The sequence below is a fragment of the Lissotriton vulgaris genome, chromosome 1_1, assembly GCF_964263255.1.
Source record: "Lissotriton vulgaris chromosome 1_1, aLisVul1.2, whole genome shotgun sequence".
In the NCBI taxonomy this organism is placed as follows: domain Eukaryota; kingdom Metazoa; phylum Chordata; class Amphibia; order Caudata; family Salamandridae; genus Lissotriton; species Lissotriton vulgaris.
This window is the reverse complement of record NC_141685.1, coordinates 146,571,555-146,587,935: the sequence shown is the minus strand read 5'-3', so window position 1 is coordinate 146,587,935 and position 16,381 is coordinate 146,571,555. Positions and strand designations below refer to the sequence as shown.

Below are 16,381 nucleotides of genomic sequence, written 5' to 3'. Positions count from 1 at the left end.
ACAATTTATCATACTTGGTTTCTCCTCCAAACTATTTAGGAAGCTATCCAGCTTTTCCAATGTCACTGACTCCTTGGACGAACGGGAGGGTCTATTGTAAACATTAAATAAATATAGCACCCTTCCTTCGTTCGTAGTAATTTTTAAACCAAGTTTATCAACTGAATCGATATCTAATATTGTAATGCGGACCTCAAGTGTTGCTTTTACCCATATTGTGAGTCCCCCCGAGGGCCTGCCTTAATATTATAGGTCCTGTATCCTACTCTGTGCGGTGTACTTAGCGCCCAAGTTTCTTGTAGGAAACAAATATTGCTTGTTTCTATGTAATTACACCAGTCTGGGTCGATTAGATTTTTCGATAGCCCCGCTATATTACATGATATTGGTTTAAGGGAGTACCTCCACTACTGACTGTTTGTTGGTCATCTATGATTACATCATTAGTACAAATATCCGCTCCAAGTAATACTCCTTCATCAACTGAATTCAATGGCGTTATTTGTCTCTCTATAAGCCCTGCTCCCAATTCATCGTTTCCCATCTCCTGGACATTAATTTGTGGTTGGGTTGCTAGTGGGACATTCATCTCCTTTTCCTCAAACTCTTTCGGGCTGACAATAGGCCCACCACCTGCCATACCTAAGTCGGAGGCGCCGGAGGGGAAGAGCCAAACAGCCCCCCCCCATCCAGTGAGCCTCCCACAATCTCCAAATCATCACCTGTGACCGTTGGTAACAATAGTCAATCGACCGTCTCCAGAGTTGAAAGTTCTTGGAATCTATTAGAAGTGTGGAGAGGAAGGAGGGTTTCGGGATTCCTATACCTTCGCTCACTAGTGGGTCTGTAAAAGTATCCCAATGGGAGGGCTTGAATATTCGTATTGGCTTTCTGGGACTCATCACATATTCGCAGAGGATGACGACCAGTATGGGGACGTTTAAAATGAACAACTATACAGTCCCCATCAATATCATTCCTCTGTTCACCCACCCAGCTTACCCTACGCACCATAATGATCTCATTTATTTTTTGTGGATTGAATCCTTTATATTTCTGGAGCCAGTCCACCACCTTATTCCTGAGACTATACCATGTTTCAGATTGGTTCCCCCTTAAAGCAGGTACACCGGTTAGTACTAAAACATAGGGGCACGCGGCTGGGGGCAATCCTAGGTTATCACTGTTAGGGGTTACATTAAATTTGTTAGGATTTGATGTGGGTAATGCTAAATTACAATTACTGAGGTAGTCTGTCCTCCCTATAGTCTGGTCAATCCTTTCACCTAAACCAGGAACGTTAATCCGCAGTTATTTTTCTTTTTGGTGGTTGGGCTCCCTCTCCTACAGTATCTGTTTCAGACATGGTAACTAACCCTGTCTGAGTCAGGGAATTTCTTTTTGGGGTCACTTCTTGGTTTTTACCATAGTTTGTTATTTGATCAACAAGTAATTTGGCGCAATTCTCAAGATTGTCTTTCCCCACTTTGATCATAATATCTAGTTTATGTTATCAATTTTATCATCCAGGTCCTTCAATCCGGTGGTCATGAGATTATTTATTTGCGCTTGTACTGATTCTAAGGTAGACTTAAAAATATCTGCAACAGTAGATTCTAATGTTTCGACCATACTGTCAGCTCCGTTGGGAACAGGGGGGTAAATTATCTCGGTTTAGGTTCCAAAAGTTCTACTTCTAGGACTCATATGCTCATTTAATTCTGCCTGTTTTTGGGGCGCGTCTTTGTCCCTCCCACACCTCCCTTTTTATTGTAGGTTATTTTCCCTTGCAATGAAGACTTTGGTTTGCTTTTTTCCTGCATTCCTTGTTTAGCCCCACGTTGTCTAGTTGCCATCAGAGAAATTAGAGACGCGTCTAACTCCGACTGATTTCTATTGTTTATTAATGGATGTCCCTGCGTAGGGCTCTACAATATGCACAGGGAATGTAGTCAGCTCGCTCGCAGATTTATGTGATGCGTCTGTAAGAGCCAGTGCGCCGGCATCATTATATATTTGTAACTTTGATGGATCCAAAGATAGCCTCCTTTCAGCAAAAGCAATTTCATGGCTTATAAGTGATTCAGCTCTCTAGTATTGCTGGTCCCAAGTCTTCAGTTTAAAAGCCAAGGGGGGGTGGCCCGACCCGGCCTCTTCTGGCCTCGGATGGCTGCAGATGGCCCCGCCTTTGTCCCGGGCTTCGTCTGGCACTGCCCGCGTGTGTTCCCGCGACCGCTCTCCTCAGCTTTAAGCGCCTCCTGGCGCGGACTGTGCGGTGGCAGCTTCTGGCGGCAAAGGCTCCCGGGACTACCAGTCACCCCCTCGCAGCGGCCGCGCTGCGGTATGAAGGAGCTGCGGCGGCGGAGGGAGACCAAGGAAACAGCAGGTAAGTTTTGTAAAAAATGCCCCCAAGTATCGAAAGAGCAAAAGACCTGTGTAAAGTAAGACCGTCAGAGTTTTGTAACTTTCAGATACTGAAATTGTGGATTCTGTTGCAATTAAAAAAAATTTTAGGCCTGAAATTTCTTTGCCGGTTGCATGCGGGCAGCCTAAGTTATCCTGCAAGATTTTCTTGATGAATCCTATTGCAACTACAATATGTGCGCTCTCATGTAAAGTAAGGTTGTTAGAAGCTTTTCTGCAACTCAAGATACTCCTTACTTTTCACCTCATTTGGATGCATTGCTCATGTTTAGTGAGATCTCCTTTCTGAGTATAACGTTTGTGGCTTTCCCCTCCTGTATAAGGCTTTAGTCCAGTGTGAATTCTCTCATGTGAAATTACATTGTATTCAAGACTAAACCTAATCTGGCATTCAGATCACACATAAGGCTTTTTTTCCCTGTGTGAGTTCGCTCATGTCAAGTGAGAAGTAATTTGTAACCAAAATGTTGCTTGCATTTCGAGCACTCATAAGGTTTTTCCCCAGAGTGGGATCTCTCATGAAGCATAACACTGTCTTTAGAAGTGTGGCTCCAGGGTTCAATTCACGACGCGGCAGGTTCTTGGACTCAATGTCCGCAGACTCGATAATTCTCGCCTCGGTGCCTACTCTAATCATGGGCTCCACTCTCCAACTCTGGGCAATAGCTTGCTTAATCTCCACAATGGCCCCAACAGCGCTGGGATTCCTGGCTTCACCTTGGGGGTGATCAGGAGGGGGCATCTCACAGGGAAAGCCAGGAAGGGTTCCACAGCGGTATACATCGCCAGGATGCCCAGAGATGGGGCGGCAGTGCGCTTTTACAAGTATACACACATTTACATTCTCATTTAAGATTCAAGCTTTTATGGCATAAGGATTTTATCCAGTGTGGAGTTTCTCATGGTGAGATAGCGTTTTTCTCTGCAGATTTTCTGGCATTCAGAGCACTCATAAGGTTTTCATCAGTATGGAGTCGCTTATGGTTAGTGAGGCTGTGCCTCTCAAACAGGAATTTCTGGTATTCAGAGCATTGGTGATATTTTTTCCTTGTGTGCGTCTGCTCACGTAGAGTGAGATTGCGTTTAAAATTGATGCTTTTCTGGCATTCGGAGCACTGAATTATTTTGATGGTTTGTCTCTTATGGCGCTTGTAACTATCTCTACCTCTGAATCTTTTCTGACATTTAGAGCACTGATACATTTTTTTCTCCAGTATGGATTCTGACATGACAATTGAGTTGATATTTTTGGCTGAAACACCTTTGGCATTCGGAGCACTGATAAAGTTTTTCTCTGTGGATGCTTATATGCTTAGCGAGAGCCTTTCTTTCACTGAAACATTTCTGGCATTCAGAGCACTGATAAGGTTTTTCCCCAGTGTGGGTTTTTATATGCTTAGTGAGACTGCTTTTGTCACTGAAACATTTGTGGCATTCAGAGCACTCATAAGGTTTTTCCCCAGTGTGGGTTCTTATATGCAGAGTGAGACTGCTTTTTAGACGGAAACATTTCTTGCATTCAGAGCACTGATAAGGTTTTTCCCCAGTGTGGGTTCCTATATGCTGAGTGAGATTGATTTTTTCACTGAAACATTTGTGGCATTCAGAGCACTGATAAGGTTTTTCCCCAGTGTGGGTTCTTATATGCAGAGTGAGATTGAATTTGTCACGGAAACATTTCTGGCATTCAGAGCACTGGTAAGGTTTTTCCCCAGTGTGGGTCCTTGTATGTTTACTGAGTTTGCTTTTGTCACGGAAACATTTCTGGCATTCAGAGCACTGGTAAGGTTTTTCCCCAGTGTGGAATCTCACATGTGCAGTTAGAAGTGATTTAAGTCTGAAATCTTTTGGGCATTCAGAGCACTGATGAGGTTTTTCCCCAGTGTGGGTTCTTATATGATGAATGAGATGGATTTTTTTGCTGAAACATTTCTGGCATTCAGAGCACTGATAAGGTTTTTCCCCAGTGTGGATCTTTGTATGTCGTGTGAGTTCTCCTTTTTCACTGAAACATTTCTGGCATTCAGAGCACTGAAAAGGTTTTTCCCCAGTGTGGATCTTTGTATGTCGTGTGAAATCTCTTTTTACACTGAAACATTTCTGGCATTCAGAGCACTGATAAGATTTATGCCCAGTGTGGGTACTTCTATGCCGAGTGAGCCTGTTTTTGTCACTGAAACATTTCTGGCATTCAGAGCACTGGTAAGGTTTTTCCATAGAGTGGGTTATTACATGTTGAGAAAGATGTTGTTTGTGACAAAACCTTTTCTGGCATTCAGAGCACTGATAAGGTTTTTCCCCAGTGTGGATCCTCATATGCTCAGTGAGATGAGATTCACGGCTGAAACTTTTTAGGCAATCAGAGCACTGAGAGAGGTTTTTCCCAGTGTCCATTCTCTCAAATTCAGTGAGATGAGATTTATGGCTGAATCTTTTTTGGAACAGGTAACTTTTTTCGCAACTTGGGTTATTTTGCTTTGATTGGGGCGGGTTTGAACACTGAATTTGTTCTCACAGCCCGTCTTTTTATAAGGTGTATTCCTAGAGTTACATTTAGTTTCGCTTGCTTATATGCCACAGTGAGAGTGAACCCAATTTTAGAGTTGGGCTTGTTTAGATAATGTTCAGCACTTATCTCTAAAAGAAATTGTGAGTAATCTTCTTAACACTTGAATTGAGCAAAATATGTCTGGATGCAGCCCTGTAACACCTGCCGAAATGTTTGTAGCAGATAATAGTCTTTAGGTTATAGCCTCTCCGGCAGCAACTTATTTTGTGAATGAAGTTTTTCTCAAATCTATTTGTATAGGTTCTTAGCAATGCAGTGATAAGGTGTTAGTCTGATATTTAATGATTAAACTGAGAAGTCCCTTTTTGCACTGACGTAATGGCAGTAACTGAGGACATTAAAACATGCACAGAACTATTGTGGATCATTAGTCGCAGAACATCAGCTCCTTTTACCCTTTCTTTGTTGGTGTAAGGTTACGGTTTGTAGTTCTGAAGACGAGAATTTATTTACATTAGCTATAGCGCAACGGTGCTAATTTAATCAGTTTTACATATCACTCCTGCACAACAGATAAGGTTGAGGTGATTTACATAGAATTACAGAACAGTACACAATAAAAAGGAAACAATCTGAGATGGTCATGAACACAATAAAGTGGTGGATTTTTAAGGTTTTCGCAAGAGTGAGCAGAGTGGGTCGTGGTGTTATATCCAGAGGCAGATAGTCTCAAACTTGCGTAACTGGTTAAAAACGGTTGTTGAACAAAGGTGATTTTCCAATCTTCTGGTTGTTAACGTGTCAGCTTCGGAGTCTTCTTTCAGCGTCTTTTCTTTGATGGTCTGCAGAAGAAATCTTTTGTTATAACTTTCTTTTATGCAGTGTGTGCTTCCTCTCTAGAATGACATGATGCTTTAGATGAACGTTATTCAGTCATGCTGAGGCAATTTGTCTTTCTGATAATATTTCAGATGAGGATGCTGTGATTGGTCTTTCTGGCATTATTTCCGAAGCTGTGTGCACAGATATGGCTTTGCTCTGGGTAAATGAAATGCAAAATTATAGACTTCACTTACAGTTATAATACTTTCCTCAGCTCCCACTTCCTCGCCAGACCTAGGTTTTGGAAATTGATTAAACTTAGAATGCTGGATGTGCTTCAGTTTTTCAAAATAATCCTTCTTATGGCACTGACATTCAGTTGCCTGGTGATAAATCTTGCTTTCTTCACCGTAATTTCAATCACCTATAATATTAAAATTAAATAGTTAATACATGTAGATTTCCCCCAAAATAATTTACAAACCATATCAATGCAGAATTGTGAAAATGTTGAGCTGTTCTTCAGACAGAGCAGATTGTAGAATGGTAGCCTGAGAGTACTTGGATGTAGGAGTGAGGATTTGTATAATTTATTAAGCTCACAAAGGATACATGTACCTTATGGACTTCTAACATAGAATCCCAAAGGCAGAAATTAAAGTCATATGGACTGGCACCAAACAGATATTTAAAAAAGAATACTATTAATTAATTTTTAATGTAGATTTCTGGGATGGGAATTTCCCCTCCATGGACAACAGGCGTTTTCCCCTGCCCAGAGTTACCACCTACTTGTATCTGGTATCCTGACTTTTGAGTTCTGGCCTCTGCCGCAGGCAAATCTATTTTGTATTGCAAGGACTATGCCTAGACATATCCCTCAACTATGGTCCAGATTATGAATCAAGGGCAATGAAATGAAGGCGTACTTTCATGTGTTCATTTTATTCCACCTGATTATCAGTTGTTGGGCTTTTCTGCACCTGGATTTACCGGTTGCAGAAAAACAGCACACAATTTATTTCCAGACAGAAAAAGTAGACTGAAAAGACCCACAAGACTCTGGGTGCAGCAGAAGCAGCCAAGACTTGTGCTGTTTTTTTACTAATTGGGAGAAACACGCAATTCTCCCCTCTGTTAGAAAATGCTTTCCTCTTCCCTCCCCTGCTTCACCCATCGCCCCCCAACCAACCACATGCATATATCTACCACCTGCTTAAAACAAGTGGTAAATAAAAGCAGAAAAACACTATGAAATAGTGAATGGCATGTGGTTTGACAGGCAGGAGAATCTGTTCCTTGTGGCAACTCCCCAGTCCATGGCGTCAAACTTGTAACTGGACGTTACTGGGGTAAATCTACCACAAAACAATTACATGAGATTTTTCTGCCAGCCGAGTACTATGCAACTTCTAACACGGGACTATGAGAGGTCTTGGACCTGGAGGGTCACACCAAGTGTGCCTTTATTTAAGGCAGAGGACTGTCATGGGTTTACCAGATAGAGCGGTGGTGGCAATGCACCCTGTTGTAAGGATCAATAGCCTGATGAGATCTTTGCATCATGGTCAGTGGAGTGGCTTCCTACTGACACACCCATGGAATGCTCCATTTCTATACCTGCGCCCAGACTTTGCACTAACATCAAGTGCGTGTTTAGGGTGTTGGAGTGCTTAGCATAAATGCAATGTGCAAGTGCGTCAGAGTAAACTGCATCTCCTGTCTGCCAGTTGTGTATACAAGTGGGACCATCTATCCCTCTTTTATACCCCAGTTCAAAGTCATCTGTTACCAACGAATAAAGTGCTCTACAAAGTACTCAGGTGCCTATCTAAGTTGAAGGGACATTACCTGCAGACTGAATTACTTAATGGAGTAGCTGTGTACCTGTCCTGAAGAACCTAAAAGTCTGCCTAGAAGCCTGCCTGTCTGGTAAGAAAGGGAAGGGAGTTTGACAATCCAGCAAGGCGGTCCTGGAAGATGCAAGGTCTGACACATCCCAGTTATATGTAGTTATATATATATATATATGACAGCCATCCAGCATTACCAGCTAGTCTGAGGGACCCCCCCACCCGCCCCCCACAACTGACTCTCCCAGCAGTTCAAGGCAGAAAATAAAACTCTACGACACCATGATTGTTGAGGCCCAGTAGGAGAGTGTGTGCTGCCAACAGGCCCGTTCAAGGTTGCATTTGCCAAATTCCTAACACATCAGGGTCTGAATCTACTGACTTCCTGGAGAGCCTGTGTTGGGCTTTTAGCTGCTGAATTTCTGGCTACTCTGTGTCAGAGGCCCATGAGGGACTACAACTACTCCAGTGTCGAACACCCTGTCTGCCCTTATGCCTGTGGTCCAGCCAGCCACAGTGTGGGCTCAATTGCTGACGGTCGGGCCTCCAGAGGGGATGCACTTACAGACAGGCCAGGTGTGACTGCTACCTTGGGACTGCTGATCTTCAGGCACCTGCAATGAAAAGACACCGTGGGTGTCCTACTGAATGCAGCCCTACATCCAGGACAAAAGCGCTCCACAAAAGCCTGCTCCGGGGGTCACTGCTCTCTCGAGTCTTCAGGCGTGCCATTCAAGTGCGGGAAACAGGAAAGAGACCCAGACAAGACTGACTCATCCTGTGAAAGGGTAAGACGCTTACGACAGAGCATAAACGCATTGGGATGACTGGAGTAACATAACTGAACCTATACTATTTTCATGATACTCCTAAATGCCCCTAGAGGGGAAGACGGTATCAGAACCGGACGCACCTGTCTGTAGCTCATGGTAGTCTGGCATGTCTTTTCACCCAGACTGTCCATAAAGATGATTTTAGAGCCGCTACACACATAGCAGGGGGAATCTCAGACCATTCGCTGGTGTAGGTGCAACTCGAAGGTCTAGTTGTGGACTTCATGCTACCCCCAAGGGTTGATCCGTGATATTTAAAAAAGACAAGACGTTCAAAGCTCATATGAGAGATGGAGCAGACTTCTATTTTAAGGAGAACGGGCAGCCTGTTGAATCAGCTTGCGTGCTATAGGATGAATTCAAGCCAGTGATCCTTGAGAACACTGACAACAAGGGGACAGAAATACTGGGAGAGACTTCCTGAAAGACCTGACCCTGCCAATGCTAATGAATGAGGACCGAGACGCACTAGAGCAAGACCTGACAGTAGACTAAATAAATAAGACAATAAGAACCTTGCAAGTAGGGCAAGCGACGGGGCCTAATGAGCTCTCCATAGAATTATATAAAAGCATGATGGATAAAATCAGGGAGTACCTCCAGAAGAGGTTTAAGACTGCCTGAAAATATGGGTGTCTTCCAGAGGACCAAAGAATGTCTGAGGTGGTGGTCATCCTAAAAAAGGACGAACCAGCAACTGAGTGTGGGTCTTATAGACCTCTCTACCTGCTTAATTTTGAGACTAAGGTCCTTGTGTAGGCCCTGGCGATCTGCCTGCAGACAGTAATTGCAACAGTGGATCATCCTGATCAATCGACCTTTATGCCACACCAGGGAACGCGCTTATATCTCTGACACCTTAATGGAGTACCACATGCAAAAGGGGATTACTTTGCTGAACCAGTGGCACTGCTGTCAAGCTCTTGTATGTGGCCCCTCTAGCGCATGCATCAATAATACAGTCTCCTGAGTCTTTGCTGTCCGGCAGGGATGTTCCTTGTCTCCTATGCTCTTTACACGTGCGTAGGTTCGCCAGGACCTCTCATATGGGGTATTCCAGTTGATCAGGAGTGGGATGAAAGAATCTCCCTCTACGCTGACGTTTTGCTGTAGGACATGTAATCAGCCTTCTCAAGTGAACAAATCGTACACATTTTTTACATATTTAGAGATCATTCAGGATATAAGATCAATTGGAAGAAGTCCTTAATATTCCTGCTGGAGGTAGGGACCCTGCAGCTGCACGCTTCGTGCACAGTTCAGGAGGCACTACATGGCTTTAAATATTTTGGCGTGTTTATTACAAGAGAGCCACAGGCAGGAACATACTTCCGAAATTAGACCAGCTTTGCTGGGATGCCCCACACTTGCGGTCCTTACTGGGCCGGGTGATCCTATTTAAAGTGATGACTCTCCAGGGTCTCCTGTACATCGTGCAGAAAACGTCCTTTTTCTTTCAAAGGGTAGACTGAGAACATTAGCTCCTGTTGTGGGATGGTGGCACTTCGTGCTGAGTAAGGTGCAGAGGGGAGTTTAAGGTGGACTGGAGGTCCGGAGCATTCTCAAGTACTACTGGGCCACACAGCTGATGGCAGTCAACAACTGCGTTCTTGCGGACCTGCTTACTGGGTAGATAGATTGGCCATGGGCAAGAGAGGTTACCCCACCCCGGTGCTGTATCGAAGAAAGTATGAGTGAACCCTAACTACTCATACCTAAACAGTGGTAAGGGTGTGGAGAGAGGCTACCAAGTGTTTAGGCTGGGAAGGTAAGCTGACTGAAATTACTCCACAGACAGCCTGATCTAAAGAGGAAGGGCCGTCCAATGTATTTACAGGCAGACCATCCGTTAGTTGGACAGGATACTCCACCACGCTTGTGAAGGAGTACCCTGCTCACCAAACTCTAAATCAAGACCTTTATCTTGTCTGTGCTATGCATGTATCTCTAGGTCCGCTTCATTAAGTCCAACAGTCTTTCTATGATGTACCTGTTCTTAGGCTTATGATTGAAATACTGGTTTAATCTTACGGTGTGTGTGTGGGTTTATTTGAACCCTGCGGTTTAATTTGCACTTGTTGTTTATGCGGTGTTATGTGGTCTTGTCACACCCTTTTAATTATAAAAAGTATGTTACAGGCGACCAGGTGTCTCTTGCCCGTGACTTCTGAGGAAGTAATGGTGCACAGTTAAAAGCAGTAACATTTCAAAGTGTCAAGAGCCTGATTTAGAGTTCGCTGGCCTTGGTTACTCGGACACAAACGTGACGGATATCTTGGCCGCCATATTACAAGCACTACTGAATATAGTATAGGGGAGCCTCATTTCTTTCTTTCGTACTTTCTATTTCCCTTGTTTTTATTTTCTTTATTTTACTCTTTTTTTTCTCTTTCTTATTTCTTTTTCTGTTTCTCTCTATTCCTGGCTTATCTTTCATTCATTTCTTTATGTAAGAATGCTTAGCCTCGGGGCGCTAGAGGGCGCGCAAGCAGCATGGCTGCACTGAGTTGAGGCTCCTGCTTCTTGGGACTATTATCCCCCAACTATCCTATGCAAATGTGCACAACGTTAGCTGAAACTTCAGTGACGGGAAGAACTGGTCTTCATGCACACTCGGTGAAAGTTTGAGGGAGATCGGAGATTGCTGTGGGTGTAGCGGACATCAGAAGCTGGGACCGGTGAGACTGCAAGCAGAGTGGGGCTGAAATTCGGCCACGGTAACTGCGCGACACCAAGGCTACACACGCGGCTGCTAGGTCACACGTCCGGCAAACGACTATAAAACAGTACGCTACCCGGAGGAGTTGTTGGAGCAGAAGCATCGGTGTTGGAACGACCGGAGTAGGGCAGGATTGTGCCCACCACGGAAGCGGCAGGCCCTGCAGAGGAGCGACGTTATGTGGCCAGAATAAGAGAGGCGCAACACCTCCAGACAAGAGTTTGCTGCCATCGGGAGTTAGGGTGCCAGCAGTGCGAAAGCCACTGGAGCAGTGCACAGGAGACGGTAGGTTGCCGCACGCCCCTCCTCCCCCACCGCCTGGCAGTGTGAATATCATTGCAGGGGCGCGAAGAGGCGCTATATTTGCGAGAGCACGGGGCCAGCCCTGCAGCTTACACCGTAGTCCATTATAGGAAACTCCTTGGGAAGTGGTGACTTCCAGACCGGACAGCTGGCAATTGCGGGACCCAGTGAAACGACAAGAGACGATCACTGCACCTTGATCAGTCTGGAGCTACGTTAGTGGATGTGCCTGAGAGACAGAAGAGCAGTGGCGACGGTGAGCAACAAGGCTAGAGCGACATGCGCCAAGGTATATCGCTTTGAATTATGGGCCACGTTGCTGGTAAGATACTAAGAGTGCAGGACGTCTCTGCATAAGCTCGAGGCTGCCAACACCGCGAGAGCCAGTGGGGAGAGGACCTACTGAGAACCACGTCTGTAGACCATAGGAGAAACATCTTCATTACAATATGGGGAGACCGGATAACAGGGAACCCAAATTGAACTTTGAGGCGGACAAAGAAAGGCACAAAAACTGCGCAGGAAGAGCCGGAACAAGAAACTATGGCGCATGGCAGTGACGGTACTGGCGCGCAGACGTCGGACATGAATGATATCTTACAGGAGATACGGCAGGGGTTTGCGACAGTGGTGGACAAGGTGGACCGCATGTCGTCCAGGATGGACGCCATTGCGCATAAACTGGACGGGCACGAAGACAGGCTTAAAGAAGCGGAACGCCGCATGTCTGACGTTTATAATGTCACTGCCCGCCACACAACGCAGCTCACGAGAATGGATAATCTGTTGCGTACGATAGCGGGCAAAACCGAAGATTTGGAAGAGCGCAGCCGGCGCAATAACATCCGCGTCATAGGCATACCGGAATCGACAAACACTGGTCGCATGGAGGAATATGTAGAGAAATTACTGCTGGCAACCATTGGACAGGAAGCTTTCTCCTCCCAGTTCATTGTAGAAAGAGCACATAGGTCACTTGGACCGAGGCCGACACCCGGTAACCCCCCACGGCCCATTATTGCAAGATTATTAAACTGCCGAGATCGAGACGTGGTCCTCCGAGCGGCACGCAACAAGCAGGCAGTCATATGAGGGAAACACCTTTTCCATCTACCCTGATTTTACACCCCTTGTGCAGGAGGAACAACGCAAGTTTCTAGACATCAAGAGGAAGCTACGCACAGCGCAGATAGACTATGCACTCGCAAAACTCAGGGTGACGCACCAAGGGAAACAGATTCTTCACAAACCCCCAGCAGGTTGAAGATTTCCTATGAACTGTGAGGCGTACGAACAGAGGAGGAGGGGCCCAAGGACCCCCGCAGAGTCCGGATCACGTTGAAGACAATGCAGAGGTGGAATGATCACGTTGATTAGGACTATGGTTATATAATGCAGGATGCCTCTGGAGGGCAGATTTATTGCAATACACGAGCCACCTGCAGACCGGTGAGACCTTTCCAATTGATTTGCATATGTTATGAACGTCCCAAGCTCCGTTTCCCCCCATTCCAGGGCCTGTCATACCATCATAGAGTGGATTGGGGGGGGAGGGGGTATTGCGCTGCTATCTCGAAATGTCCCCAAATGGGTATTCCCCATCGGCAGTATGTCACACGATAGGTGAGGGGACGATGAGATGGGGTATGTTGAAGTTGAGGGATGACGTGGGGGGTGGGATCAGGATGCTGGCAAGATTGGGTTGCTTCAGTGGGTGGGCTGTCTGGGGGGGTGGGTGGAGGGGTTATTTGGTGCACATGGGTGTCGATACACGACTCGGAGAAAATAATAATTTCCTTGTTTCTGATTGATCTTCTTGTTTGGTTTTTAAGATTACATACACGATGCATTGTCACTATGCGATTTATTTGTCGAATTGGTACTGTAGAGGCTGACAGGGTATGGGTTACATGCTCGAAACTGAAATGCTGCCTTCTAATAGACTACTTTAGGTATATGAACTGCCTGACCCATGTCCTCCATTAATAGCTCAACATTGAATATTCTGATGTGGAACATATGGGGGCTGGGGGATCCGCGTAAAAGACGCCACATACTGTCCTATCTTGACAGGCACCAGGTTCATGTGGCGATGCTGCTAGAGACGCACTTTTACCCGAGGCGCCCCAACACGTCTGCATGTAAGTGGGCGGCCCACAGGATCTTCTCTTCCTTTTCCTCTTATGCTAGAGAAGTGGTGATTCTGATTAAAAAGAACACGCCATTTGCGTTAGTGGGAGCTACATGGGATGACTAGGGGAGATACTGTTTGGCCTGGGGCAGGCTGGGGTCGGACTCAGTCATGTTAGCCTGCTGCTATGGTCCAAATGTAGATGACCCGCAATTCTTCACGGAAGTATGGGCAAAGATTGTTGATATTGGCTCCAACCATATCGTATGGGGTGGGGACTTGAACATTGTGCGTACCCCGTACATTGATAGATCTCATCCTGCTCCCCATTATACAAAGGCCCGCGCCACGCTCCACTCCATATTAACTAACCACAATATGACAGATGCGTGGAGGCACTTACCCCCCAATGACCTAGAGGGTACTCATTTTACCTCGCACGCAGCAACATGGGCGCAGCTAGACTACATATTCCTGAGCATTGAGCTATGTCCGGCTATTATGCAAGTGAAACACCTGGCCAGGACTTACTCGGACCACTCGCCGGTCCGGCTTACCCTGTCGTCTGCAAACTATGGTCCCCCGAGGAACAGGTGGAGATTGCAGCCTACTATATTGTTAGACACAGTGTTCCAGGAAGAACTTAGGGGGGAAATTACAGACTACGTAACAAAGACTCGGTTGACAGTGTGGAAATTGTATGGGAGGCGTTTAAGGTGATGTTGCGCGGCTTTTGTATTGCGAAAGGAGCTGGGGTACTTAAAGATATTATGAATACACTCCACACGCTTGAGTCCGAACTCAAAACTTTGGAGGAGAAATTGGCAATAAGACCAGATGGCTTAACTCAATCTCAATTCCACACCAAACTCACAGCTTATACGGAAGAGGCTTATAGAGAGGCAAAATACTGAGGGCGGTATTGGACAGCCCGCCGCTATGGCGAGGGGGAGAGACCAGGGAAGGCATAGGCGGAGACAATAAGGAGATTACGCAGTCCGAATATAATACTGGAGTTGGAGGGTTTAGATGGCGTCATGTACAGGGACACTGCCAACATACTCAACACCTTCACTGCACACTACACGGCATTGTATACAACCACGAGAACGGAGACACTTAACCTAGATGAGTATTTGGGGGACGTATCGCTGGGTTGGCTGAGCGAAATTACTGTGTGCCCCGTTCGAACTTGATGAAGTCCGGGATGCCATCATGCATATGCAGGCGGGTAAGGCTGCAGGATCGGATGGTATCCCTGTTGAGTTTTATAAAACTTATATCGACTTGATGGCCCCCATACTGCGCGAGGTATATGAAGATGCCTTGGAAGTAGGCCATCTTCCCCCCTCCCTGAGGGAAGCAATTTTCATTTCACTTTTAGAGCCAGGGAAGGAGCCACACAATTGCGATTCCTATAGACCCCTGTCGCTGCTCAACTGCGATGTAAAAATTTTGGCCTTGGTCTACTCATGGAGCATTAAATATTGCCTGACCAGTCGGGCTTTGTACCTGGGCGTGCAACATCTCATAACCTAAGGACCCTATTCACAATCTTGAATAATGTATCTTCGGAGTTGCCTTTAGCGGCGGTTTTTCTGGATGCCACAAAGGCTTTTGACTCCATCAAATGAGACTACATTTTTGACGTAATGTCCCGTATGGAATTCCCCCATCCTATTCCTATCCTGGATACGATTATTATATTGTTCACCCACGGCTAAAGTGGTCATTAATGGTAAAACCTCAGAGAGTTTCTCGATAAGAAGAGGTACTAGGCAGGGCTGCTCCTTATCGCCCCTCTTATTCGCGATAGCCATGGAACCACTGGCGGCTAAATTGCAACAGGGACAAGGCACTGCAATGTAACATGAGGCAAATCTTAGTTTCCCTTTACGCGGATGACATCACACTCTATATACGTGACCCCCAACAGAATCTGAATATCACCCTTAGAGAATTCATAGTGTTTGGTAGGCTCTCGGGAATCCAGATTAATTGGGGAAAATCCTGCATCTTTCCCCTTACGGACTCAACAAGCCGCTTTCCCTTAGATTACCCAATGGCATGGTGTGATGACGAATTGAAGTATTTGGGTATTCGCGTGAAGATGAAGAGAGAGGAATTGATGCATTTCAATTATGGTACTAGTCTGATGCCCATCACAGATAATATATCAAGATGGATCACCCTCCCTCTTTCTATGGCGGGCCGAGTGTCTTGAATTAAGATGGTCATATTGCCGCAGTTACTTTACCTGTTTCTTAATATACCTTTCCACCCGGGAATGTTCTTTTTTAAACAACTGAGATCAGAACTGACACGACTAGTGTGGGGGGGTAAAGTCGCAAGACTACAATGGAACGTGTTAACAAGGCCATATTCGCAAGGAGGGTTCAGAGTACCTAATTTTGAATTATATTATTACAGTGCGCAAGCACATTATGCCCATTTCTGGATACATCCACCATGCTATATGCCCCAGGTGGCTGCGGAACATAGGCTACCCTTACCTATCCCTATTGAGGGGGCTGTATACACAACGGTCCCAACGCGGGATAAAGAGCCAACTACGTTGAGTTGCACGGTGCCTGCCTGGGCACATGCAAGTACAATACTGAATGCACCTACATGCAAGTACAATACTGAATGCACCTATGCTTTATTCGCCACTTCTACCATTAGTGTATCACCCCACCATGCCTCTACTACAGGAGATACTCTTCCATAGGTTTCAGGCACTAACTCGGATACAGACGTGGGGAGACATGTACCACGAGGGCAAAT

At 45.7% G+C, this 16,381-nt stretch overlaps 1 protein-coding gene across 1 annotated transcript in view; it reads right to left on the bottom strand.

The window, feature by feature from the left end:
• LOC147737861 (uncharacterized) overlaps positions 1-10,727 on the bottom strand; it is a 351,241-nt gene extending 340,514 nt beyond the window's left edge. The window contains 2 exon segments of the mRNA XM_086924987.1: positions 3,625-4,855; positions 10,693-10,727. Coding sequence (XP_086781113.1) covers positions 3,625-4,855; positions 10,693-10,727 — 1,266 coding nt within the window.
• Positions 10,728-16,381: the final 5,654 nt, after the last annotated feature.